This window comes from Chelmon rostratus, chromosome 18 (genome assembly GCF_017976325.1).
Source record: "Chelmon rostratus isolate fCheRos1 chromosome 18, fCheRos1.pri, whole genome shotgun sequence".
NCBI classification, from domain to species: Eukaryota; Metazoa; Chordata; class Actinopteri; order Chaetodontiformes; family Chaetodontidae; genus Chelmon; species Chelmon rostratus.
In genome coordinates this window covers 23,786,343-23,806,466 of record NC_055675.1, presented here as the reverse complement: position 1 = coordinate 23,806,466, position 20,124 = coordinate 23,786,343, and the positions used below count along the sequence as shown (strand labels likewise).

General features: G+C 44.7%; 3 protein-coding genes across 3 annotated transcripts; all 3 read right to left on the bottom strand.

The window, feature by feature from the left end:
* Nucleotides 1-531: 531 nt before the first annotated feature.
* Nucleotides 532-6,208, bottom strand: clec11a (C-type lectin domain containing 11A). Its single transcript, XM_041958711.1, has 5 exons — nt 6,080-6,208; nt 4,674-4,788; nt 4,450-4,557; nt 4,031-4,114; nt 532-2,906 (listed from the first exon to the last, which is right to left on the bottom strand). Exons 1-5 carry the CDS (start codon nt 6,170-6,172, stop codon nt 2,494-2,496), a joined length of 813 nt encoding a protein of 270 aa, XP_041814645.1. The 5' UTR covers nt 6,173-6,208; the 3' UTR covers nt 532-2,493.
* Nucleotides 6,209-9,906: 3,698 nt separating this feature from the next.
* On the bottom strand, nt 9,907-14,983 carry c18h1orf198 (chromosome 18 C1orf198 homolog). The gene is made up of 6 exons (XM_041958717.1): nt 14,654-14,983; nt 14,275-14,325; nt 13,658-13,783; nt 13,066-13,233; nt 12,575-12,925; nt 9,907-11,972 (listed from the first exon to the last, which is right to left on the bottom strand). The coding sequence occupies exons 1-6, from the start codon at nt 14,957-14,959 to the stop codon at nt 11,916-11,918; spliced, it is 1,059 nt and encodes a 352-aa protein (XP_041814651.1). The 5' UTR covers nt 14,960-14,983; the 3' UTR covers nt 9,907-11,915.
* Nucleotides 14,984-17,033: 2,050 nt separating this feature from the next.
* Nucleotides 17,034-18,420, bottom strand: LOC121621968 (gap junction Cx32.2 protein-like). Its single transcript, XM_041958718.1, has 2 exons — nt 18,271-18,420; nt 17,034-17,693 (listed from the first exon to the last, which is right to left on the bottom strand). Exons 1-2 carry the CDS (start codon nt 18,397-18,399, stop codon nt 17,034-17,036), a joined length of 789 nt encoding a protein of 262 aa, XP_041814652.1. The 5' UTR covers nt 18,400-18,420.
* Nucleotides 18,421-20,124: the final 1,704 nt, after the last annotated feature.

Sequence of the window (20,124 nt, the reverse complement as noted above, 5' to 3'; positions counted from 1 at the left end):
ATGCGTTATATAGAGGCTGCGCATGGATGCCCCGAGTACTCGCATTATACGGATATACGCGCCGCTCCTCTGGGGCTAATTTCTTTAAAATGACTCCAAATGCCACCAAAGTTGTCTGGGTGAGTAAATGGTCGTATTTAATGCTACAAATAAGGTCCAGGTTGTAAAAAACCAAAGTTATCCCTCCTTTTAATTTTGGAAGGAACAGACTCAAACATCATGCAACATGATGAAGCTTCCTGGACTTGGTGCTCTTCAGGGTGGAGATGAAGGGCAGAGAAATCCACCGAATCCTTCATTTCTGATTTCATATTTAAATACGAATATATTTTTAGATAAAGTGCACTTTGAGATTTTACAGTAGATAAAAAAGACATAATTGCTGCTACAGATGTGATTTTTTAATACCTGTAAATAAAATAAGCGTATTCTTGCCTGTGATTTTCTGTGAACTGTTTGCACTTTGATGTTATAATCACTCAGATTACTGATGTGAAGTCTCAAACCTTCATGCCTTTCTGTTAACGACTGAAATGTTTCTGCAGCTCCGAGTTTAAAGAACGTCGAGACGAATGTCCGGTCAGAGTCTTTTTATTGATGAGACTGTTCCTGATTTAAATAAAACAGTTTGGTAATTTACGTGTTTTGTACAGTTGCATTTGTTTAAGCAGGATTTCATTTAATATTTCAGAGGTTTTGCAAAATAAAGGCTTCTATAGAAAAATAAGTCTGTGTCTCAAAGTAAAGTCTGAGAAAATGATCATTTTGGTGTTTGGTATCAACATCCAGGCCGAGAACTGAGGCAGAGCTCACATTTTTTGACTGATGTCGAATCAACCATCATTAATGATTCATGAAAAATATTTCACATTCAGCTTTTTATGTCCAACCTTCCTGTTTTACATGCTGTCGGACTCTGATTCAGGATGCGTTTCCACACAGTGTCGGTGAGACTGCGGCTCTGAACGTGATGAAGAATCGGGTTTAACGGGAATCAGACCTGCTGCCAGACAACAGTTCAAATCGAGAGGCTCTGGCTAATTCCTGTGAAGCCCAAACACACACTGACTAACATCTTCAGCAGGTCCATTTGGTGCTGATTCGGAGGACGGGGCCTCCAGCTGTTTTTCCTCTGTTGAAAGCTGAGGCCCGACTGGTTCACAGTTAGACCACTGCAGCTGCATGAGTAATGCAGCTCTTCTAGTTCTGACGTGATTTGATGAAGTCCTGCACATTTGAGACGTGTGTTTCACCTGAAAATCTGAACCATGTATTTTATTTTCAGAATTTGAAACAGAGCTTCACATCAGCGCTCTGGTGGCGGCAGCTTGGACTCTTTGACCGGTCCAGTAGAAACGCCTCTCCAGGGCAGCTGTTCTTGAACCTTCTGGAGGGCCTGCAGGGTTCTGGTCTCTTTAGAAAGGAAACACTCTGAACTTTATCTCCAGCAGTCAGAATCAGTGTCAGTGCTGCTGGCTTTGAGGCACAGAGGTTTGAACACAGTGAAGTAGAAGGTTTTTATGCCTGCAGATGATTTTATCTGGGACTAATTAGCTGGAAAACACAATGAAACCACAGCATGAAGCCTGATCCTGGTCCAGGTTCAATAAAAACTGGTAATGACACCACAGAAACTGAATATTTCCATGTTTTCTCTGGTGGTATATGTAGGCGTCCTCTAAAAAAGGCTATTTATTATATGTATCCACATAAATATCTGTACTTATATATTTTTTTAAATCTACATTTTGGCCATCTTTATTCATATTTAAGGTATTTATACCAATGTTTGGGCTGTATATCTTTACATTTACAGCCATTTACTATATTTATCACTTCAGGTTGTGTGTGATATTTTTCTGTGGATTATTATCTTGTTTTGGACTGAATGTCTTCACTGCGGTGGATCTTCTGGACCTTTGCGGATGTTTCCAGACCGTTCTGTCTGAGTTTTATTGATGTGTGGATCACTGAGAGACGGAATCGGTGAGTTGCCTCGATTTTAGAAACGGTTGTTGGCGTTTATTCTGCCTCCTGTTGTGACTGTGTCTTGAAATCGCCTACAAACCGATTAATGAACAGTGTTTAACATGAGCGGAAGGATGAATGGTAGCGTTTGTGTGAAGAACGATAAACAGCTGTAACCTCTCATACCGGCCGCCAGCGGGCTGCTGGAACAGGAAGCGTTCAAGCTGAGCTGGTCACACGGACTTTGTTGCCAGTGAATTACCGCAGAGCCTCTATTCTGCACTAAAAATACACGTGCCCCCCCATGCTACACTAACTGCATATACAGTAGATATTATACTGAATATTCATATTAAAACAGACTAGTTTCCTACAGAGATTGAAGACTTCCTCACCTGAAACAACCAGTGCAGGTATGTTCAAAATGTCCTTTCAGGGGAAATAAGTTATTTGAAAATACTTCTGCTGATCAGCTGGAGGTCAAAGTTCACGGTGAGAGAGAGTAAAGCTTTCTGAGGAGGTCATTTAAAGTGCCACTCTGTCATCAAACTCGCACAGATAGTTCATGGTCCGATCGCAGTAGTGGTCCCACCAGTCGCCGTCGTCCGATGACATCGCCACACAGTTCTCCCGCCTCCCTCCATCCGGCTGGCTGGACAGGAAGTGTTTGCGCCACTGGAAGTACGAGACGCGCGTCCCGTCATCGAAAAGATACATGCCCTCAGATCGCAGGTCGTTGACGCCCAGCCAGACGGGCCAGTTCCCCGGGTGGAAGAAGGACTTGACGTAGTCGGCGAGGGCCTCCTGCTCCTTCCGGTCGCGGGGCATCGCCATGCGGCCGCCTCGTTCCAGGCACTTCCTGGACGCTCCAGCGTAGTCCTCGTAGCTGTTGTACACGAGATAACACTTGTATCCCACCCTGCGTCCCTTTTGGCAACCTAGCAAACACAGAAAAAACAGGACAGACGCTTTAAAACAGTCGTAGTACCAGGAATGACAAAAAAGAAGCTTTTCATCCACTCTGAAAGCCTGCAGTGACAGATGTTTTTGGCCACCTGGGGGCAGTGTAACAGGCTGTAAACATCTATCCCTGGCCCTGCAGTCCAAGTATCCTTTGGCAGATACTAAAACGCAGATTGCTGCCGATGCTGTGCCATCGGTGAGTTAGCATGTGAATGCTTACTGCTCATGATGAGCAGGTGGCACCGTGCCGCCAGGGTATGAATGTATGTGCCAGTCTGTGTATGCTGACTTGTGTTGTAAAAGTGCTTTTAATGGTCAGTAAGACATGAGAAGAGCTAAATAAATACAGTCCATTTACTCATTTGGGGTTGTGTTTGTATGTCTAATATTCACTCTCTTAAGCATTTTTTGTCTCTACCAACTCCTGAGGGAAATATCTGCCTCTTCAGCTGCTAAACCCTCCCCCGTGTTCGTCTCTGTCTGCTGTTTGGTGCATTTGGTGCAGCAGGTAATACAGACGTTCACCAGTGAAAACAGCTTCGCCCTGCAGCCGGAAACAAGGTTGATGAAAGCTGGAAGACGCTAAAACAAACCATAGACTGAGAGGAGCTGCTGCAGAGTTGGATTAAGTGCTTATTTGAATCAAAGCGTCTTGAAAAAGTTCCACTTGTCGTTGCTGTTTGGACAGCGATCATTTGAACAGTCTGTTTTCAGCATCACACCAAGACAGCCAACAAGTTTAGACTCTTTCCTTCACGCATTATTTAATTCACACCTGCATCATATCTCTGTTAGTCGTGCTGACAATGAACAGAGGAGAACTGAGATCTTTTTTCATTTGCAACCACAACAGGTGAAGAAATGACTGATCACATATGACCTGGAAGTTATCAGACCTGAAATGTTCTTTATCTTGAATGCCCCCCCGCCCGGAGCCTTCGTGTATCTTCCATGAACATGAGATGGTGAGAACGACACCTCGTAATCCCTGATGCCGTTAATCTCAGGGGCTAACATAGGGGGGTTGCCTGTCTTCTATCAACCATGTGTCCCTGATGTCAGGCTAAAGCAAAGAGACCTAAGAGGGAAAAGCTGGTACCTTCCAGTCGTCCTGTCTCCTTGCGGTTGTCCTTGCTGTGTTGGTAGACCTCCTGGATGTTGTCCTCCAGCTCCCCGACTTTAGCTGCAGTGTTCATGAACAACAAAACCGAGGAGGCGTTAAAGTCAGTCCAGGACATCACTCTCTTTAACTTTAACCTTTTCCTCCAGGAGGACAAACACAGTTCATCCCATTCAGAGGCTGAGAGCGGCCATGCTTTATTTTAATCACAAGACAATTATTTAATAATCTCCAGATAATAAAGATTGTTTTCTTGTGATAAGGTTTATTTATCTTAATACAATGAGAGGAAACGACCTTCGATTCCTCGTTATGACAGGACGGGACGAGATGACACAATAATTAACTTCTGATTTCTGATCTTTGCGTCATTCATTCAACACCAGGCGTCGTCTTACCGTCCATCCTGGACAGACGGTCCAACAGCTGGCTGACTTTCACATCCAGAGTGTAGTGACCTACGTTCAGCTTGTGGATGGCTTGGTCCATGTCGGCCAGTCTGGACACTGAGGCACAGAACAGGATGTGATGGAGGAGAACGCAGATGAAACATGAGGCGTTACAGTGATGTCATCCTGTTTGTCTATTTAAAGCTGGACGTGAATGTGGAGACTCGACTCACAGACATAGTTGTACGAGTTTTCAAAGTCTGACACCGGGCTGGTCGGCTCTGGTTCGGGCTCTGGAAGGATGTCAGGAACGTCCCCTCTCGCCTTCTTCACCTCTGGCAGAGACGCCTGGAACAGAGAAAGAGAGTTTCCACCACATTTAGCTCCTGTTAGCGTCTTCGATCCGGTAGATGAGGTGCATCAAACCCAGCTGCCCCACAAACCATCAAACACGAGCCTCAGATGCTCCAAACAAGCTCATTAGGGCTGATTTTTAAATGTGGGTTACCGTACCTCCTGCCAACATCTGGCTCCATCATTAATCGACTAATCATCTGAGCTGTGACTGTTAATAATCTGCACATGATTTTTGTGTGAGTGTAAAGAAAATACTCAGTAAAGTACTTTAAATGTATACATGAGCAGATACAGTTCTTTGTGACTATAATGTTCATGGACTTTATCTTAAAGGTGTTCTGCAGGAATGGTCGGTCGCTGCAAACACATCATTCAAGCTTGGCTCCTCCCCCCCGGCTCATCACCTGAACACACAGCCTCAGTGTCACACCTGCGGCACCAGATACCTGCACACGTCAGCACAGGTATGTGTACTACCTGCAGGAATATACAAGTGATGAGGTATCCTGTGTTTATCGTGTGTTTGTGTGAACGAGCAGCTACGCTAATAGCTGGATCACTGGCTCTGATTAGCCGCCAAGTTTAGCCGTCTTCAGTCGAGCTAGCTAACAGGCAGAGCAGTGCAAATTAATGTCGTGTCGTGATTTTAATTTAATCACACTGCAGTTAATCGGTACGAGCCACCAAACACACGACTCGTTGAATAAGATTCAAAACATGAAGTCTCAGAGTCAGACACGGCGGCAGGCGAGCGTTTCTGTTTGCTACGCACCAGTGGATTAGCCAAAGTTTTGTTATCATTCAGTTAGCATGACATTAGCTGAGAGTGGGTAGATTATGTTTTTGTGATGATGAATGATGAACACCATCCTCCAGAACCGTCGGCGCCGCCCCACAATGCTCTGCGACTCCCTTTCCCTTAATTGGTCGAGGGGCTGCACGCCAGCTGGCCAAAGGCTGCAGCACAGAAAAGTCCCGACACGCAAAAGAAGAAGAAGAAAATGAGAAAATCCAGGCAGGGGGCAGCGTCTCTGCAGGCAAACACGCCACCACACGCTCCTGATGACCGACAGCGAGCACAGACTTCAGCAGACTCCTGCCTGGTCGACCTGTAATATTGATCACGTTTGATTGATTGAGCCTCACCTAAATCGAGCTCTAGTCCCACAGTCAGCGCTGTGAATGGATGCAGAAACAGGAACAGACACAGAAACATGTCTTTTACAGAGAACCGATCCATGTTTGAGTGCTAAAAATAAAAAGAAGGCATGCGGGTCCTGACCTGAGTTGGTGCAGCGTCAGCCGTCCCTGCAGGAACACACAGACCCAGAGAGCACAGAGACAGGAGAGCGAGCGAGGTGGCAGCCGGTCCCATTTTCTGCCTCCGAATAACTCTGCTTTTACTGGAGCGGCAAACCTCCCCCTGAGTCCCCCCCCCTCTCTCTCTCCACCCGTCCCTCCTCGAGCCTCCCTCAGAGATGTGATCCAGGACTCAGTAAAGCAGGAACATCAGCAGGAATCTCCCATCAGAAATGTGAACGGGAGCTGGTCTACGCCCCCCCCCCCCCCCTTTAAAAACACAGAGAGAAGCTGAAATCAGAAAGAATGTGAATCACGTCTCTGTCGTCCGTCTCGCCTCTCTCGACAAACAACAGGAAAGCTCTTTGTTTTTGCTTCCACCTCCCATTTCCACTCTTTGTGTGAGCTCTGCATGGAGGACATCACAGGCCCCCGCTGAAACCACGTATCTCCAGACTGCCAGCTTTTCACGATGCTTTTTTCAGCTCATCCAAAGTTTTTTCTAAACGACTTCCTCCATCAGTTCACCAAATTTGGTGATACGTGCTTTTCTCTGGACAGCATTTTGAATCTTGTTTTTGTGCTAACTTAGAAAACAAAAATCTAATCTGGAGATACAAGGTTGTCACACATCCTCAGGCAGCCATCGGTGTAAACAAGAATTCAGACCTGAACCCGTTTCATGATTTACAGCTTCACAGAACTCGAGATCCACCTTCTGTGTTTTGTTCCGGAGCTTTCAGCCGTATGAGAGAGGCTTCATCAGCTGATGGGGTTTGCTCGGTCGCCATGGTGACGTCAGCGTTGACTTAACGTCGAGCATGAAAGTTCATTCTTGACCTTGGAAACAACAGCCATGAAAACTAAAAATTCAAAGATGAGAGTGAACTTCAGCATCGTTGATGTTCGTCTGAGGCTGAAATGTTGGCTGGAAAACACTGCAGGCCTGTACACATGAGCATGCTGTGGTCATAAACACACACACACACACACACACACACACACACACACACACACACACACACATCCCTTTTATTAATTTGGCTAAATATCCGGCCTGCTCGCCACAGTTTTCTACTGCAATTAAATAATTAAATAAACTAATGGTAGAGAAATATGTGGCTGCGAATCTGGTCAGAGGAAATGATGACATAAAAAGATCTTTGTGTGTGTGTGTGTGTGTGTGTGTGTGTGTGTGCGTGTGTGTGTGTGGGTGTAACAGGAGGTATGCCAGTTAAAATGCCACAAGAATCCAGCAGAGTTTCCAGGGAAGCGGCCGAGGGTTCTGGGATGTGCAGACTGGGAGGAGCTCCGGCTGCGACTGGGACGGGCGTGTGCGAGTCTGCAGGACGGCAGCACATGTGCAGCTGTTCACGGCACGATGGCGTCCAACACTCCAAACGTTTTCCAGACGCCGGCTTGGATTCGAACAAATGGCTGGAAGAATGCGTGACCCCTGAGAAAAGTCTCCATCCTTGTTTTGACCTTGGTGATTTCTCAGTCAAACAAAAGCTCCCAAATGTGACAGTTTCCTGCTTTTCTTTGCCTTTTGTGATAAAAAATGAACAACAAAAACAATTGCAGTGGTCATTTTTCACTGTTTCTCACATTTATAACCCAAACTTCATCAAAGAATTGTCAATAATGGAAATAAGTCTGAGTTGCATCCCTAAATAAACAGTTAGCAGTTTATTTCAGCATTACATTTAGAAGCTCAGCTTAAATTTCCTCTGTGAGTCTGTCGTGAACCACAGTGCATGAGAGGCGTGGGTCTGTGTCATCATGCATCACGCAGGCTTTGCTCAGTCACCACAGACGTCACATCAGTATAAAACATGTGGACGACTCAGACCTGTCAGACCTGCACAGTGTCTCTGTGATACAACCATGAGTCAGGATCAGGTCTGGCTTTGTAAAGAGGGCCTCTGGTTTTAGTTCAGGTGACACGCTGTCACACAGCCCTGTTTCTGCTTTCATTCACCTGAACATTAGTTGCAAAAAAATAGATGAGAGGAAACACAAAGCAGCCATTGAGAGCGTGGAGGTGCTGGGAGATGCTGGGAGGTGCTGCAGGATGTGGCTGCTGGACAGAGGTGCCTCAGTTCAGAGAGGGATGATGAACACGAGCACACCGGATCTTCAGACCGGCACTGAGAGGTGACAGACGTGAGTACAGCTGAGACATTCAGGGTTATCTGTTTACATCGTAGCAGAGCTTCATCAGCTTCTGCTGAGGGTTTAACTCAGCTGTCTTCAGCCTGCTGGCCTCCACAGCGTCCGTTCTGAAACACAGCAGAGCTCGTCCTTCTTTAAATACGCCGTCGAGCGGCTGCTTTGAGGCTGAGGGAGATGCTGGAACGAGGTCTGGTGGCTCTAAACTGGGCCGGCGTGTTGTTTAACCGAACAGCACAAAGTTTCCTTCCTCGCTGACGTCTTGGATCTGGCAGGAATTACAGTCGGAGGAATTGAGGTCATGGAGCCGAGAGGGAGGTCAGCAGGAATGCAAACAGTCTGGACGTCGAACCTGAAGAAACCAGCACGCTTTCAAACACTCGAAATCAAATCCAGTGAAGACGGATGTTGCTTTTGTAACCATAACAAACTCTCCGGCCGTGACCTCGTCTTTCCCTCGCCGGAGAAACCATTAACGTGGCCTTTGTTAAATTTGGAAAAGAGAATTGTGGGTGTGATCAAGGGAAAACAGCTGGGAAACAGCAGTCGACGTTACACAGAAACAGTGGCATGCATGGGGGGGGGGGGGGGGGGGGGCCCCCCCCCCCCCCCCCCTCGTGGCCCAGTTTTTGAAAAACGCGCGCTAAAGTGCCCCCTGGGAGCCAAAACGTGTGCTAAAGTGCCCTCTTCAGTGGCGAGGACACGCTATATGTGCCCTTTTTTTCCTTTCCGCCCCTGCCCTTCAAAAAGTCTGTGCACGCCACTGCACAGAAATGAGCTTTTAGCGAGCTGCTCAGTTGTTTTGTGTACACAGTTCATTAGTAAGAGTTTAATTTCTTTACCTTAAGAGCACATATTTGCAGCTGATCCCTCTCTTCACCTCTCTGTACTTGTAATTTTCACCTATATTATATTTTAAATTTACCAAAAGAGAAGAAAAAAAAACAAAATACAGTATGCATCGAGGTAGCATAATTAATCTGACTTATAAAGTGGTTCTTAAGACCATCTTTTTGTTCTTATTTTTTTATGACTTATTCAGTTATTTATTGGTACTTATTTCTTTAGTAGGTAATAGAGCACTTAATGTGTAGAGATACCTGCAAACCTCTGCAGACCAGGGAATGTGAATCTGAAGGTCTGTAAATAAATGTGTAAACAGGTAATTATGCAAATATATGCGCATGTTAATGTGCTCAGGTAGGCAGACTTGGGCCATCACTCATACTATTTTTTTTCCTCTTATTATTTATTCATTCATTTATTCATTTAATTAGTATTTCAATTAAAGATTTTTTTTAATTTATTTATTATCTTATTTCTACTTTGACCCTTTCTCACCATTTAAATTCAGTTTCATTATTAAATTTTTCTCTGTATTTAGTAATAAGGGGCATGTTGAAGGTGGAAGCCCCCCTTTTAAGACCTTGCTCCTGTACCTGCAGTGCTGCCTCAGTGTGCGTCAGGGGGTCATATCTGGACTGTTTTATTTTACTTGAACTCTATTTTTATGTGAATTTTCTGTTAACTGGGATTGAGGAAATGGAAAAACAGGAAAAATGTGTTTACATGATGTGCTGTAAGAAATAAAAATTTAAATGAAAAAAAAAAGAAATCAAAACAGAAGAAGACGAGAAGCAGGTTTGACTTTTATTTATTTACCTTCAATCTGTGAGCTCAAAATGCATGAGTGCAATAAACGTGTATAGCATAAGATACAATCAGCAGATAAATATAAAATTCAGTAAAATAGTACTCTAGTCATGTAAACTGCATTTTAAATCTATGACACAAGTGGTACAAATCACTACACGCCTGCCTGTTGACCTAAAACACAACGTTTGAGTGTTCTTCATCAGAAATGCACACTAGCTTTGCTCAGCACTAGTTTGAGGTCAAAGGTGACACTTTGGAGGGGGGAGGAAGTGTTGGCAAGAAGCGAAATCTGTAACGGGTCACACGGCAGCCCGGACCTACAGTCCACGAGCGCCTCCGCGGCTGTCCTCCCCTGCTGGTCTCCAGAGAGGAGAACAGCCGCCCCCGTCAATGAGCGTGTGAGCGTGTGAAATACATTCTGTCACATCCCTGTGAAGTACTGGGTCCACAATATACTCTGTAGTAACTGCACTGTGGGGCAGGACCGCAGTACTGAGCTCTCCTACAGTCATGGAAATATACAGGCGAGAATAAATAAAAGCACGCTGGAGAAAAAAAGGGGGGGCGACAGTTTGACATGTGTACAAAAGATTTCCTCGTTTGCTAGATTAATGTCTGAAACTCACATATGAAGGCAGCCAAGTCGCACCGACACTGAGCGTTCACACTGCAAGCAACCTGACCGACGGGTTGACCAACGGGTTAGTGTCCAACAGGTTAGTGTCCAACAGGTTAGTGTCCAACAGGTTAGTCTCCAGCTGTGATGAACAGGTTAGTGTCCAGCTGTGACCCAACCCAGCTGTGACCAACGGGTTAGTGTCCAGCTGTGACTAACAGGTTAGTGTCCAGCTGTGAATAACAGGTTAGTGTCCAGCTGTGACTAACAGGTTAGTGTCCAGCTGTGACTAACAGGTTAGTGTCCGGGGATATTTGGCTGATTTATAATCGAGTTTGAGAAAAAGTGGCCACAACTAAACTTCTTATTGGGATCGTCCAATAAAAACCTCTGAAGTTCAACACTCCTTCTGGCAGCTCGAAGGCGTTTTACCATAACTCTTTACAACAAGTGTAAAATGGTTTAACACATTTTAACTAGCAATGAAACGTCTTTCTAAACAGGATAAGACAACTGTCCTGGGGGAGCTGCTACAGCCACAGCTCGGGATCACGGTTAGCTAAGAAGCCTTTTTATTTGGTGTTTCCTGCTTTTTGCCATTTTACATTAATGTAGCGTTAATTTAAAACATTGTACCATGATGAAAAACAACACCAAAGCAGCCAGAACAATATGCACCATTCACACCTGTAAATGTCTCGTACCCTGAACATCCAGGTGTGATGTATTTCACTTTCATTTACACCATCCGCTGTGGTGTCTGCAGACTGTTAATCAGGCTCTTTCCCCCCTCAGAGGGTGGAGTTAATGCAGCTGAAGCTAATGATAAACTGCTTCACACAGCAGTTTAGCAGCTCAGCTAGCTAACAACTACAGAACATTTGAACTGCGGCTGGATTCTGATCAGTGAGCCACGTTTCAGGGTTGCATGTGGATTTAGCTTTTGGGATGTTTGATACGCAGCCGTCTGTTGTACCCCCGAGTGGAAATGTGATCATCGGTCGGGGTCAGGACTGTGTAACCTCTGAACCGAGCTGATGGCAGCGTGAACGCGCAGTGACAGAGAGCGCACACAGTCTGAGGCCGAGTCCACGTTAGCGCTGCATTTAGTGGGCGGCGGCGGGGGGGGGGTTTGGCAAGACATTAAAGAGATTTGGCCCAAGTCACAGAGGAGAGGGAGCTTTTCTAGTGGGGGGCACGCCAGCACGCAGGCGGTGAGATTATGATTTAACAAGCCACTGAAGGTAATTACAAGAACATGATGTGGTCATTTTACAGACGGGTGTTTGTGAAGCGTGGACGTGGATGTCTGTTGTCACGGCAGTGTGGTCCTTCTTTAGTGATGATGACGATGGCGGCTGCTCTCTGCTCTGCTTTACCAGTTGTCTAAGAAGTCGAATCCAGTCTTCAGGATGCTGCTGCTTGTGTTGAACTGAGGGGTGAAAAAGACACACGGACTCTGAGACAGTTCAGAAACGACCGCTCATCGATGTCAGGCGTCCTGCCCCTCGATCAACGCTGCCCACAGCTTATTGATTCACTGAGCTCGCTCTCTTTCTATCTCTCTCTCATGCAGACTTTACCCAGAAAGGTCGTCTAGTTAATAGACAGCCACCAAAATATATATTATATATATTTCAGGTGTGTGTGTGTGTGTGTGTATGTGTGTGTGTGTGTGTGTGTGTGTGTGTGTGTGTGTATGTGTGTGTGTGTGTGTGTGACAAAGCAAACCGGACCAACCACAGGACTTAATGTGAATTTAGCAGGAATTCAAAAGCTAAAACTACTAAACCTTCTGATAAGGAAAAATATTAAAGAATCTGTATTAGTGGTTTATTAATGTGGTAACCATAGTAACATGTGATCGGTCAGAGTGAAGAGGAGCTGGTGTGCCGTGTTGTGTCTGACTGTGTGTTTGGCAGTTAATCATTATAACTGAGTGACCTGTAGGAGCCACATAATAACCTTCAGACAGACCAAAACTAAAACAACAAGCAACAATTCCTATTCTTCCTGCTCTGTTTCAGAACTCACCTGGGCAAAGGTGGGGCTAGTGGGTGACCCGTCGTCCCCCTTGTCCTTCTCCACGCTGCTGGGGTGGTTGGAGGGCTTGGACATCATGCTGGAGGAGAACACTTCGTCCAGGGTGTTGCTGACTGACGGCAGGGTGCTCTGAGAGCGCTCCCAGCCTGCAACCGAGGAGGACACGCTGACAGGTGGGGCCGGGTTGGGGGAAATGGAGAGGGATGCTGGTGTTGCACTGACAGCGGCGGGGGCAGGGGGGTGTGGGGCAGGAGGTTTGGGCGCTCGCTGCTTGGTGGACCTGGTGGGAGCTGGAGGGTGGGGGTCTGCTGCCTCTGGCTCCTTGGGGGTGACAGACGTCTCCTGCAGAAAACAGGTGCAGGAAAGAAGAGAGGAAGGATCAGCAGAGGAAGAACAACCAGAAAGAACACGTCAGGACCAGAAATGTGACGCTCGGGCCAAAATATGCAAACAAACATTTGCTGGCAGAGTTCCACGCTCACCTGTCGCAGGTAGGAGGGGAGGGATTTCTCTCCTTTCTCCAGGGATTTGATCTGGCTGGGGGTCAGAGACTGGAAGTCGGCCTGTTCTCCCTCCAGCCGGGACCTCTCAGCGCTGATCTTCCAGAAGGACGACTCTTCCTCCGGCCTCCGGCCCTCGCTGACAGACACCTTCACCATCACACAACAGCACGTTCAACTTCAAACTGCAAGGTTAGGGCGGGGTTCATAAACCCCCATGTGGTCTCTCCAGCAGATCTGTGTCTCCTTAAGAACTTCTTATTCATCTTAAAAATGTGATTAAAGCTACGGTCAAGGTTTGTGTCATGAGGATTATATCAGCGTTTGGTTCTTTAAAATGCAGCCATGTTGAGCTGAGTATGTTTGTTTTAAATAAAGCATTGATAACATCTTTTACAACTAAACTGGTATCAGTCTCAGTGTGTGCCGTGATTTAGGTCACTCTCCTTCCCAAAGGCTTAAAAGTTGCGTTGACACATTTCCTATTTCAGCCCAAAGCTCGATAGCTCAGCTAACGCTAAGACCCAACCAAGACATACAAATTCAAAGACCCACCGTACTCTCCTGACCTCACCTTGGCTCCTGGCGTGCTCTTGCCGATCTGACTGGAATGAGGAACCTTTACAGCCTTTGAGTCCGCCTGCGAGGTCGAGATCCCCTGGTCTGCTGAGCCCGATGTCAAGCTGAAGTCCAGCTGGCTCTGAAAAACGTTTACAAGTTTACAACAACATCATCTGAACTGAGCCGTGCTCAGATCTACACGTCAGACGCCACGTGGCCGGTGTTCCTGCACACATGAACGACAGCGATTAACCTTCTCCTAACTCAAAAGTCTGCGGTTAAATAATCAAGCAAAGCTGCCAAACACTGACTCTTAAAAGGAGGATTTGATCGTTTGCATTGCTGTAATTGAAAGCAGAATATTTTAGGTTTATAGACTGTTGATGATCAGCTGCAGCACTTCAGTACTGAAACATTATCCAATCTATTTCCAGACTCGCTTCATAATAATAATCTTTATTTGAAAAGCAGCTTTCGTAGAAAAATGAAGCTCAAAGTTCTTTACAGCAAAGAAATCACGATTCACAAAAAAAAAAAAAAAACAACAGCAGGAACATAAAATCAGAAAATTACAATAAGACAGAGAACAAACTCAATTGTAATATTAAAAATAAAGATGAATGTTTGTACCTTTGTTTCCCATGAGAAGGGGGCGGAGTGCTCATCCTGCCAGGTGATGTCCTGAAACACAGCCAACACTCATTTACTAACTGATAACAACTGACATTATTATTAAATTATTATATTAAGTTTCTGCCTTTAAAAGGCAATCAGAGCAACCAAACTGCAGGTTTTCTCAGCGTATTCAACAAATTATTATGTCTCTGTACACAAATAAGGATCTATTTCAGTTAGCTAACGTTAGCTTAGCATCAGGTAGCCGGTGACGTTACCACTAACGTATTTCAATGGCTACGTGGCTAGTTAGCAACCAGGACAACACGGGCTGTTCTGACCTCTAAAACACGTCTAAAGCAGCCTCCTGCCCGTCCAGATGTGAGCTCAGTACCTCTTCCCCGAAGTGAACGATCTTCTGGCCGGTCTGGATGAGCAGTTTCGGGTAACAGACCACTTCCTCACGGTCCACCCTGTGCATAGCGTATCGGGCTCGGATGTGGGGATCCATCATCCCGTTGTCGATGGCGCTGTCCTGCTCTTGCGGCGTCATCTTGTCCCAGGAAGAGCCGTGCTGGGCTTTGATTTTCTCCCGCTCCTGCATTATCTTCTTCGCCATGGAGTTGATGGAGGAGAAGTATTCGAACTTCTTTTCCTCCATCCTGTGGGCGTCGGGCCCCGCTACGGTCGCAGCGGCCATCTTTGGCTGTGAGCCGCTGTTGTTGTTGTGAGGAGAAGGAGGCTGCTGTTCGTCGCTGTGTGGGCGGTGGGCGGCTTCATGCGCGTCTCTGCGTCGGTGGCGCCACCGTGTGGTCTCCGCCAGCAGGGACAGGTGGCCACAGGTTGGCGCTGATATGAAAAATAATAAAAGGCTAATAATGAAATAATAACATGAAGTTGAGTGGGCTCAGCTCTCTGAGTCACAGCAGAGATGAAACTGTCCATGAGGTCTACAGTTCTTAATAAACCTGCAATAACTGATCTTTTTATACTTTATATACATTTTATATACAATTTAGTATATTGGCACATTTCATTTTCATTGGTATTTCATTTCATTGGAATATTTTATTGTTTATTGTTTATATACATTTTGGTATATTTCAGCTGCTGTCAGTACATTTCACTGTGTATATTTTACTCTGTTTGTATATTTTATTCTGTTGGCACATTTCACTGGCATATTTTATTTTTTATTGTTTAGTATATTTTTATTGCCTTAGTATATTTTCATTCTGGGATATTTTTAATTGCATTTACGAATATTTTTATTGCACGTTGGTTTATTTTATTGTAGTTATCTTAATTTTATTCTTTCTAATCTTTCTTATCTTTTTTATTATCTTGTTTCTAACATGGGGGTTGCAATGAAAATTTCATTGACATGCTCAATGACAATAAAGAATCTTGAATCTTGATTCTTAAATCTTTTTTTTCTAGTGGGAGCAGCAGAAAGAAGCTGTGAACGCAGCACTGACATGTTCACCTTTTCAGGTGATTTACAAACATCAGAATTCATACAAATTTGAACCACACTCTCTTTTACCTCTGTTTTTGGTCTCCACCAGCTCCTGATGAAAGTATCTGGTAAAATGCTCCATCCACATTGTGTCTGTCTGCTTTCTGTCTGTCTGCGTTGGGGTTGTGGTTGTGAACAGTGTTGTGTTTTAGCTTTTTGCTGAAGCTGAAACGAGCCTGTGAGATCAGTGAGAGTGAATCAAACCAGTGCAGCTGAGAGTCGGACGGATAAACTGTGAACTGAAAGTCCCTGTAAAGCTTCATAAAGCCAGGAAGATGCAGATTCAGGTGAGTTTCTGTAGGTTCTACAACATAAACACCTGTCACACTGCTTTCACATTATCATCTTATAACCTTTATTATGACACAAATAAAATGCAGACGCTCTGAATCCCTTTGGATGGGAGGGAAGAGGAACCTCTCTGAGGAAAACGTCCTCACCAACATGAAACACCTTTCTAAAAAGGCTTTAGACAGTTAACCTGCCGGACAGCACAGTTAGCAAACAGCAGATTTTAGCTGAAAACGTACGTCTGCAGAAGACAGACGTGATGAGAGAGGTTGGACTGAGTTTCCTCAACCTGAAGCTTCATTTCTCCTCTGATCTGATTCCTGAACATTATACAAATAGAGTTTCTGAAAATTGCTTTTGTAATTTATCAAAATCAGTGATTTATACGAGGTTTTATGGAGTTGTAGTGGTACCGGACATCGTAAATTAAGCATGAATGTAAAACTACAGTGATAATGAAACAAGACTTGGATAAGATTAAACTTACAAAGTTTAAAACACGTCACAATAATTTATTTTTACAATAAATTCCAAACGAAAGGTGCGTTCAGTAAAATACAAACCCTGACCAAACAAATGATTTGTGATAGCTCTAAAAGTCTGCAAACGTACCAATATAGAGCAAGAAAGAAAGACATTTAAAAGACAAAGTAGCTCGAACAGGCCTTCGTCCACTCGGCTGCTCGTAGCACAAACAGTCCATGTAGTCCCAGACCACAGCAGGACTGCCGGGTCCAAAGTCTGCTTCAGCCAGCCTGAACCGTACATCATGTTCCTGTGCACTTTTACATTTGACTAATCACGTGTAGTCGACATATACTTCTCTAAATTTGCATCATTTTCAGGATTTTTTAAGCATCACATAAATAAATAACTCTTTGCACATGTGGCTGAGATCGACTGCACATCCGGCCCGTCAGTCCAGTTTTATCTGCGTTCTCGGTGACTGTGTGACCGGCTTCGTTCAGGCCGTGCTGTGACTGTCGTCATGGAGGCCGAACTTCTCATTTTTCACCAGGCTGTCGCCGTGGAAACGAGGCTGAATGACAGTCGCTGGAGACGGCAGTCTTTTAAACCTTCGTCTGGCGGAGCGGGAGCACACCAGGTAGAAGATCTCTGCTACGTTGAGAAGCAGGGAGACGCAGGACACCACCAGCATGAAGAGGATGAAGATGGTCTTCTCTGTGGGTCGAGACATGTAGCACTCGACGGTGAAGGGACACGGAGCTCGGGAGCAGACGATTCTCGGGTCCATGATGAACCCGTACAGATAATACTGACCCACGATGAACGCTACCTCCAGAAGGATTCTGAAAAGAATGGAGGTCATGTAGGTCGTCAGCAGGTTGCCTTTAATCGTGACTTGGCCTTTTTCGTCCGAGTACTTGGGAACTTTGACGACTTCACTTCTAGAATGCGTCTGCATGAATGCTCTCATCTTGTTTTCCTTGTGGATGACGTGGAGGACGTGACCGAGGTAGATCAGCGTCGGCGTCGAGACGAAGATGATCTGGAGGACCCAGAATCGAATGTGTGAGATCGGGAAGGCGTGGTCGTAGCAGACGTTCTTGCAACCGGGCTGTTTGGTGTTGCAAATCATATTCGACTGTTCATCGCCCCAAACCTGCAACGTTCAAATGAGAAATGAAGACTGTATAAATACAGTACGTCCAGCAAATGGACTGAGTGCTAAGTTGGTTGAAAATGGAGCCATTTTATTTAGCTGATAGCACAAATCCAGCATCCACCCCTGGCGTCATTATGGAGGTCTATTGGAGAATTGTGCCAATGCTGGCTATATAATAAACTAGCACGCTACGGCATTCCGAAGCTAACTTGTTCTGTTGTTGCTGTACAAACATTGAGTAACACTTCAAGCTGAACACAACAACAAGGAAAATCTGTTAGCCAACATGCTATTTAGCATGCCCAGTGCATGCTGGGATAGCCTCCAGCCCCTTCGAAGGAGGAGCAGTACGGAAAATAGACGGATGAACTGTAGAGATAAAGATATTTCATCGTTTAGAAATGTTTCCGTGTGACAAAGATGAACTCATTTGAGCAGTCAGTTAGGGTTGTAGAGCTCCATTATGGCCACTAGAGGGGGCTATTTCACCCAAATGCTTAATGTCCCGCAAAAGCGCTTCTATCAGTTAAGTAAAATGCTCCGAAAAATAACAAATGAACCAACAGAAGTGGACCTTATCTGCTCCAGCTCCAAGGATCATGATCCTGAAGATAAAAAGCACGCTGAGCCAGACCTTCCCGATGACGGACGAGTGCGACTGGACCTTGTCCAGGAGAGAGGACAGAAAACCCCACTCTCCCATGGTCTCTGATCAGAGGAGGAAAAGCAAAAGAAAATGATCGTTTCGAATAAACAGTTAATTATTCATTGTAAAACTTTATCGTTGGCCAAGTGAATGATGACTTTCCAGATAAACTGGAGACTCCAGTCAGATAGTTTCACTCAGAAAACTACTTCCTCATTTCACTCTAATATAGAACATATAATAAATTATATCTTGTATAATATATAATACATATATTTTATGTAATATATAATCAAATATATTATATATCATATATAATCAGTGCGGACCTCACAACTTTAAACAGTCTCACACAGCAGTTAAAGCAAACTGGTGTTTCCACATTAATAAGCAGGCAATTGTTAAGTTATAGTAACCTATTAATGATGTTAAATCGGTATCAAGTTTTTCACAACATAAGCACAATTTGTGGAAATTAATGAAAGAAAAAATCTCATCATTACCTGTTTAAGACCTGACTGGCGTCTAATTCAACTGTAATTTATTCTCCATATTACTTATAGCACAAAAGTACATTTTAAGCATCCTGTAGTTTTCTAACACACACTGTTGGTGCTGTGCTTCATCATACAAACGTAAAACCTCATCAGCAGCAGAACAAAGTTTATTCTGGTTTGGAGATTGAGATATAGATTGAGCTATAAAATCAGTGACATAACAAAGACTTATCTCAGCTGAGATGTAACAACAGCAGAGGAATTTACAGCCCACAGATGTTTTTCTGCACCTTTGAACTGCTGCATCCATAATATTCATGTGTATTCATAATTCACACTGCAGTGTGTTTACGGTGAATCCGAACGACACGTCAGGACTCAAAGTTTGGATAAAATGTGTTGAATGTTAGCGCTGCAGAGTCCTGAACTCCAGGAAAAAGTGGAAGTACGTAGATAATCATCGTGGTCTGTGGAGTTTCACACACACACTAACACTAACATGCACACACCTTGTCAAGGTAAGAATATACTAATAATGATAAATGCCTACATCCATCAGTCTCAATATACTGCACCTGCATCTTACTACAAATACAAAGAAATTTAAATCTGAATTCATCACATGTTAAAGAAAGCAACAGCTGACTTTACCTTTGAATGGAAAAGTCCTGCGAGCAGACGAGCAGCAGTCCCAGCCTGAGCAGCCGAATGAGAGCGAGCCCGGTGAACCTGGTCGAGGCTCTCCAGCACCTTGAACTTTACATCCGAATCATTGTGCAACGCTGTAAGCTGTCACGTTGTCATGACATCTGGAAATGACAAATCTCATAAGTGGATCATTTTGGGCTGAACGCTGACAAGATTGTGCAGGTTAATGATTGGCAGCACCATGAACCAAACTCATGCTGTCTCTCACTTTGCATTATTCTCACTGTGTGTTTTATAGCTTCATCTTGCACATCAACACATTAAATCCTCCAAACTTTGGCCTTTTGCATTTGACCAGATTTGTCAGTTTTCAGTGAAAGAAGCACAGAGGCCTCGATGACGTGAACACCTGCACAGACGAATGCAATCCAGTGCAGCAACCCTGCAGTGAAGCCTGTGTGAGCGCAGTCACGTTCGTTTGTGTCCACAGACTGTGTCAACACCAAGTTTCTGTGTGACTCGAACGAACGGAGCAAATCTAATATTATAAGCTTCACAAAGATTCTTTTGTTGGGGGGATTTTGCATTGAATTGAAATATGCTGAGCGGGTCCTCGTGATTTTTAGTGCAGCCGCCT

Excerpts from the sequence above, each read along its gene's own strand:
- clec11a (XM_041958711.1), bottom strand. The coding sequence starts at position 6,172 with ATGGGACCGGCTGCCACCTCGCTCGCTCTCCTGTCTCTGTGCTCTCTG. Across the intron at positions 4,789-6,079 it reads CTGACGCTGCACCAACTCAG|GCGTCTCTGCCAGAGGTGAA; the intron begins GTCAGGACCCGC and ends TCTCTGTTCCAG. Across the intron at positions 2,907-4,030 it reads GGAGACAGGACGACTGGAAG|GTTGCCAAAAGGGACGCAGG; the intron begins GTACCAGCTTTT and ends TGTGTTTGCTAG.
- c18h1orf198 (XM_041958717.1), bottom strand. The coding sequence starts at position 14,959 with ATGGCCGCTGCGACCGTAGCGGGGCCCGACGCCCACAGGATGGAGGAA. Across the intron at positions 14,326-14,653 it reads TCGTTCACTTCGGGGAAGAG|GACATCACCTGGCAGGATGA; the intron begins GTACTGAGCTCA and ends GCTGTGTTTCAG. Across the intron at positions 13,784-14,274 it reads CCTTCTCATGGGAAACAAAG|AGCCAGCTGGACTTCAGCTT; the intron begins GTACAAACATTC and ends AACGTTTTTCAG.
- LOC121621968 (XM_041958718.1), bottom strand. The coding sequence starts at position 18,399 with ATGGGAGAGTGGGGTTTTCTGTCCTCTCTCCTGGACAAGGTCCAGTCG. Across the intron at positions 17,694-18,270 it reads TTGGAGCTGGAGCAGATAAG|GTTTGGGGCGATGAACAGTC; the intron begins GTCCACTTCTGT and ends TGAACGTTGCAG.